This window comes from Salvia splendens, chromosome 5 (assembly GCF_004379255.2).
Source record: "Salvia splendens isolate huo1 chromosome 5, SspV2, whole genome shotgun sequence".
Classification (NCBI taxonomy): domain Eukaryota; kingdom Viridiplantae; phylum Streptophyta; class Magnoliopsida; order Lamiales; family Lamiaceae; genus Salvia; species Salvia splendens.
Genome location: NC_056036.1, coordinates 3,338,094 through 3,345,088, shown reverse-complemented (window position 1 = coordinate 3,345,088; position 6,995 = coordinate 3,338,094). Strand labels below are relative to the sequence as shown.

At 36.6% G+C, this 6,995-nt stretch overlaps 1 protein-coding gene and 1 non-coding gene across 2 annotated transcripts; both read left to right on the top strand.

Annotated features, from left to right (window-relative positions):
• The first annotated feature begins 357 nt into the window (after nt 1-357).
• LOC121802955 (probable indole-3-pyruvate monooxygenase YUCCA3) lies at nt 358-2,854 on the top strand. Its single transcript, XM_042202652.1, has 3 exons — nt 358-1,075; nt 1,552-1,923; nt 2,353-2,854. The coding sequence occupies exons 1-3, from the start codon at nt 404-406 to the stop codon at nt 2,554-2,556; spliced, it is 1,248 nt and encodes a 415-aa protein (XP_042058586.1). The 5' UTR covers nt 358-403; the 3' UTR covers nt 2,557-2,854.
• Nucleotides 2,855-4,804: 1,950 nt separating this feature from the next.
• Nucleotides 4,805-4,911, top strand: LOC121806085. The gene has a single exon (XR_006051620.1). It is a non-coding gene; the product is annotated as a U6 spliceosomal RNA (small nuclear RNA).
• The last annotated feature ends 2,084 nt before the right edge of the window (nt 4,912-6,995 follow it).

Sequence of the window (6,995 nt, the reverse complement as noted above, 5' to 3'; positions counted from 1 at the left end):
CCTTTGACCGAAATTGACGAGATACACCTAGTATGTAGGAAGACTACTTGTACTAGTTAAACAAATTTTGCACATAGTTATACAATTTTACACAATTTGTACTAGTAGTAAATATACTAAAATTAAATAAAAAGCAATTAACGAACTCCTCTAACTCGTCTGGTATAACCTAGGTGGCATCGTAGATTTGCATAAGATGCAGGCAGGCATGTATAAAAAAGTTGGGCAAATTGGTCTCGAAAAAGACAAATAAAACATCATTTTCAAGTCCTAAACACTAGTTCCATTTTCAGCAATCTCTATATAAACCCCTCACCCCTTCAATCCCCCTCCACACATTCCCTCCCCTTTCCCCAATCTCACAAATTCCGTTTTCTAGATCCGTCACTTATTATTGCCATCAATGAGCAGCAGCTGCGACCAGTCGTCGTCCAATCGCGACGACCTATTCTCGGGCCGTTGCGTGCTAGTAAACGGCCCAGTAATTGTGGGCGCAGGCCCATCGGGTCTCGCGGTAGCGGCGGGCCTCAAGCAAGAGGGCGTGCCGCTCGTGATCCTGGAGCGCGCCACCTGCATTGCCTCGCTGTGGCAGAACCGGACCTACGACCGCCTCAAGCTCCACCTCCCGAAGCAATTCTGCGAGCTCCCCTACGCCCCTTTTCCGGCGGACTTCCCGGAATATCCCTCGAAGCGCCACTTCATCGACTACCTCGAGTCCTACGCTAGAAGGTTCCAGATTGTTCCGCGCTTCAACGAGTCGGTTCTGTCCGCGAGCTACGACCGCGCCTGCGCGCTCTGGCGCGTCAAGACCGTCTCCGGCTGCGGCGGCGCCTCCGTTGAGTACATCTGCCGCTGGCTGGTGGTGGCCAGCGGCGAGAACGCTGAGAAGGTGGTGCCGGAGTTCGAAGGGATGCATGAGTTCGGCGGCAGCGTGATGCATGCCTGCGATTACAAGTCCGGCGAGTTTTACAGAGGGAAGAAGGTGTTAGTCGTCGGATGCGGGAATTCCGGCATGGAAGTTTCCCTCGATCTCTGCCACCACGGCGCGTCTCCGTCGATGGTCGTCCGGAGCTCTGTGAGTCACTTTTTCTCTCTCAATACGCACTGAAAATAAACAGCAGGGCATGCTGTGCAAATCATATCCCTCTATTGAATTTTTTTAAGTTAGATTATTTTCTTTTATTCATAAATGAGAGGCTCTGCATTTTGCCACCGCAAGGGATCCAAGTCCGAAAATAACAGACAGAATATCACAATAGTTAAAAAACTCACTTGTTACATTATTATTTCAAAAATTTGATCGAACTATACATGTGAATCTACTACTACTTTAAGTATCTATACGTATGCAAATCTGATCAGGACAATTGCCTGACATAATAATGATACCAAAAGTTCTATTTCTCTATTATACAAAATATATTAACTGTATTATAGACTTTTTGGACCATATATTTATATTTGACTGCATTAATTAATTAAAGTCAAATCTTAATTAATTGAACTATTGAAGTGTGATTATACTAATCTAGACCATATATCTTGCCTAAGGTTCATGTGTTGCCTAGAGAAATCTTGGGAAAGTCGACGTTCGAGTTGGGGGTGTTTCTGATGAAATGGCTGCCAGTTTGGGCAGTGGACAACATACTGCTAGCGGCGGCTAGGTTGATTCTCGGAAACATCGAGAAATACGGGCTGAAACGGCCGCCAATTGGGCCGTTACAGCTCAAGAACACGCAGGGCAAGACGCCGGTTCTTGACATTGGCACACTATCGAGGATTCGAACCGGCGACATCAAAATCGTCCCGGGAATCAAAAGATTCTTCCAAGGAGGAGTCGAGCTCGTCGACGGTCAACTTCTTGAGATAGATTCTGTTATCTTAGCTACCGGATATTCTAGTAACGTTCCGACATGGCTCAAGGTAAGAGAATCTTGCATATTTTAATGTGTGTGAACAGTGGTCGGTTATATCTTTGTGTAGATTCATGTGACAGTTATGGAAGTTAGCTTCATTCTAGATTCTATTTTCTGAATCTGGTCATTACAAATTTTTTAATGAGTTGAGATAAAATAAATAAAAATAATAATGTTCAGGACATTTTTTCCCTCTGCCTTTGTGTTTCTCATAGTTGGAATTGATTTCTCCAAGAATAGGGAAGTGAGAAAACTGAGAAATGGATAAATGGGCACATGCAAGATTGAATTTTTTTTAGCTTTGTGCAATTCCCTTTCTACCCCTGATCACAATTAGGACATCACCCTCACTATTGTTTTAAAGAGTCTCTGTTTTTTTCTTTATACACTTTTAGTAATGTGATTGATTATTAATTGTGATGATATTTGTTAACAGGAAAATGAATTCTTTTCAAAAGATGGGTTTCCAAACTCACCATTTCCCAATGGATGGAAGGGCAAATGTGGTTTATATGCAGTTGGTTTCACTAGAAGAGGGCTGTCTGGTGCATCTGTTGATGCTATCAAAGTTGCAAAAGACATCATCAAGATTTGGAAGACTGAAACCAAGCAGAAACATCACTCTGTTAAAGTGCTGTAGTGAAAAAAGTATTGTCTTTAAACTTTTTGGTTGTTATCAAGCAATGAGAGACTAGCCCTCTCCATGAATAGTCCCAAATCAATTTTGTTTATGGGGGCAGTTTTTGTACAAATTAAGGAAGATGAGGCTTTTCCCCTTTCCTTTTTTGTGGTTAAGTTAAGTAAGGGATTTGTACAAAGTGTTGGATGGAATGTTTGGGATCATTTCTTCTTCTTCTTCTTTCAATTGGTCCAGCTAGTGTAAGTGATAGTGTATCTATCTCTCTACAAGAACTTGGTCCATTTCTGGACCCATTAAATGTGATAGAGCCCTATACCCATAATTCCAAGTATAAATCATTTATTTAATGCGATTCCGACTCTTCACTGTTTTTCTTTGGGAAGAAGTACATTAGAAAACACTAGAGAGAGTCCATGTTAGCCAGCACATGGATAGAGCCCACACCAAGAAGAAGAGATTGTGCCATGGATTATGTTCTAAGCAAAAATCGAGGTTGGTGTTAGCATAAAGTCGTAAATACTTGTAACTCATCACTCTCGTAGACCACAAATTAGATTCGTAACAAAAATCTTAAATCACGAAAACAATATAAACAGGAAGAACAAAGGGAAAAAAAACAAAATTTGATATTTTTAACATGTGGTGCTCCCGGATTGGCCGATTCCATGCGGCTTGGACTGCTCTCAAGGCTGCGGAGGCGGCCTACTCCACATCCGCGCCTTAAATTCAGCCAAATGTTGTCATAAAAAGAATAGAGAGATCAAGCAATAGAAAGAGAGGTAGGAAGATGGGTAGTTGAAGGTGTGCATGGGGTGCATTTAAGGATTATAACCCAACTTCCATTATTCCATGCTTTGATGTTACGACACAAAGCAAGTCATTTTCACAACCAGGTTCATATATTAAGTTCCAAGAAACATATGGATGGATGAGAACCTTCATATAATCCAAGTTTGAAATTTTCAATGTTATTTTATCATGTCAAACCTACAATGTCAAACAAACTACACTCATTACCCTGGCTATTCATTCCCAAATTGGGTAGCATGTCAATTTTGAATTTATTGGTGGGATCAACGCAATAAGTCCATAACCGATCATCATACTATGACTGCATTACTCAAACCGACGAAATTTGTCCTTGCATAAATATATCTCGGTCCAAAACAGAAAAATGACGAATCCAACAATATATTTGATCTTTAAAATTAGCCCACAACTAGAACCAATGTACAAGTCGGATGAGATATTCAACTTATCACTAATTGGTTTAAGATAGTGCTCATGGCTTTTGGGTTACAAAAACAAACAGAAATCGCACGTCGATATAGAATAAAACTGAAACAACTATATATCAAAAATTGTTTTTGAGATGGAACTCACGTACTTCTATCGTCATCACATCTTGAATAAATTAGTCGGACCGACTATGCATGCATGTGTTGCACAAGTGAATGAATATAACCAAATGACGAATGTGAACAAGAGGATCTAGAAGATATAGAGAATGAAAAGCATAACATACATGCATATACAGAAAGACAACCCACATGAGATCCCATGCTTTGAGTGATACAACCATGGTAACGAACTCCCAAGAATTAATTGGCCTCTCCTCTATTGCTTCACCACCACACACAAGAAATTAGAAAAAACAAAAATGGGTGAATCTCAAATCTTGATCATGTTAAAAACAAACAGTCAGAAGAGACATGGTAGTGTCCTTCCCTATTGAGATTTCAAATGTTTCTATTTAGTCATTTAATTTATTATTTTTGTCAACTATGAAAATGTCTATATATGTTAGACATCCATACTACCAAGAGAAAGAGAAACACATGGGGAATATACCACCCATCCCTTCTTGCCTTGCATTTGAGCTTTGTTTTCAAAATCAATAACATGCTACTAAATGCATCCCATGAATTCAAGTTTATATAAGTCGACCAACATATCCAAAACTTTACATATATGTCTGATCAAGGAAGTGACAATATAAGTAGTTTTTTTATTAGAATCAAAGGCTCAATAGTAAGATCTGTGAGCAAAGAACAAATAAAATTTTAGCAAAAATTGGCCGAGATACTTTTTTAGAAGGTATATACCAAGGTCACAAAAATGGGCCGAGATACAACAACTCTAGGCCCAACATGCAGCCCAAAGTCTGTTTAGGAACAAACTTTATCCCACATCGGATAGCTATGGCAGTCATATGAAATTTATATACTTCCAGCTTAATTTAAACATTATACCTTAGGGGACCTCCGATAAAATTGGAATGATAAAAAGAAGATTAACATGGCCCCTGCGCAAGGATGACACACATAAATCGAGAAATAGTCCAACAAAATTTTTCTTTCTAATTTTGTTTTAATTTTCAATTAAAAAGATAGCATTGTGGTCTTAGGCATATTTTATGATCCCATTTTCAGTATAATTCAGATTTTTTTTTACATTTAGGGTTTTAACAAACTGTCCTAATCACAAATAGGTGACTAAAATTATTGGAAAAATTTTACACACTTTTGAATTTAATACTAAGTATTTAATACCAACAATATAATAAATCATAGTATTTAAAAATAAAATTATGCATCACTTTTGCATTTTTCAATTTTAATAATCAATTGATATCTAATAAAAATCATACTGTATTAAATTTAAAAAAATGAATCATATATCCTGATTCAGTTTTATGAACTCTCTAAGTCAAAATTCATCCTAAACATACAAAATTTAAAATAAAAATAAATAATTTTATAAACTATTTATGTTTGAGGCTGTTGGTGGATTTTGAGATCATGCATTTGGTTGTTGCAGTTTTTTATCGTCTTGTATTAGTCATGCATTCTTGCTAAGCCTCACAAACTCATTATTTTCAGGGTAGTTTATATTCAACTTCTGTTATTTTTTGAAAGAACAGTAGATCTTATAGAGTATACATATTATCATGCTTTCTTTTCTATCCTTAGAAACTCATCATTTTGAGGGGAAGCCAAATATATGTAACATTCCCATCCAATTTTCTAGTATAAAGTCAAGAAAATGCAACATGTAGAAAGTACTCCACTTTTTTTGTAGTGCTCTCTTCAATATGGCAATGAAAATCTTTTTAGTTCTGGTTATTCTATTAGTTATTTGCATTCAAAGTATCGCTCTCAAAATCACAATACCTGCGATCACAAAAGGATACTCAGTTTATATTTTCAATGAATTACCTGAAAATTCTCCAATGTTAAGAACTCATTGTTATTCTGGAGATGATGATTTGGGAAATCATACGCTTCATGAACACCAAAATCATCATTGGCATTTTCATGTAAATATTTTTCAGACGACTCGTTTCTCTTGTAGTTTTTGGTGGGATGGAAGACATAAGGCTTTTGATGTGTTCTATGCAAAAACGGGACAGATGTGCCAAACTGGATTGGGTATTAACGTGTGTAGTTGGATCGTTGAGGATGGTGGATTTTATTTTAGTCCTTCTGAACAATATGAATTCGACATGAGAAAAATGTACGATTGGGATTAATAGTGATTTGTTAAGAAAACTAAGTAGTATCAGAGGCGGACCTATGTGGTGCCTTGGTGGTCCATGGAACCCCCAAGTTTTGTATGTTTTACTATATATACATTAGGCTTACACAAAGGTAGTATGCATGTGTTGGTACAAGTGGCTAAGAATTCAGTCTTCAACTTTAGATGTTTATGTTCGACTCTTGCTAGGGCCATAGTTTTTTCACTATGTTTCCATTAGCATTGTTTTTTCTTGAGTAAAGGCCAAAATTGGTCCTGAACATATAGCCATTTTACGATTTTGGTCCTAAACATTATCTTTTGGATTTTTTGGTCCTGCACATATGGACATTTGATCATTTAGGTCCTCCGTCAATATTTCCGTTAAAAACTAACGGTCAACATTATCTTTTGGATTTTTTGGTCCTGCACATATGGACATTTGATCATTTTGGTCCTGCACATATGAAATTTTGATCATTTTGGTCCTCCGTCAATAAAATTAAAGTATAGATTTTATTAAAAATAATTTTTAATTATTTAATTTTATTATATAGATTTAATATTAGTATACTTTAATTTTATTATTTTGATTAAAAAATGATTATTTTAATTTGGTAATTTTTTATTTTATCGTGTAATATCATGTTTAAATCGTATAATAACATCATGTTTTAGTCGTTATAATATTTTTAATCAACAAAAATAACTAAAAATTAAAGTTTTATAATTTTATAATTAATAAAAAATAATTATTTTTTTTCTTAACGTGTAACCCAAACACGACCCGACCCAACCCATTGTTTTAGTCAAAAATCGGCCGTTGACCGTTAGTTTTTAACGAAAATATTGACGGAGGACCAAAATGATCAAAATTCCATATGTGCAGGACCAAAATGATCAAATATCCATATGTGCAGGAC

Excerpts from the sequence above, each read along its gene's own strand:
- LOC121802955 (XM_042202652.1), top strand. The coding sequence starts at position 404 with ATGAGCAGCAGCTGCGACCAGTCGTCGTCCAATCGCGACGACCTATTC. Across the intron at positions 1,076-1,551 it reads CGATGGTCGTCCGGAGCTCT|GTTCATGTGTTGCCTAGAGA; the intron begins GTGAGTCACTTT and ends ATCTTGCCTAAG. Across the intron at positions 1,924-2,352 it reads ACGTTCCGACATGGCTCAAG|GAAAATGAATTCTTTTCAAA; the intron begins GTAAGAGAATCT and ends ATTTGTTAACAG.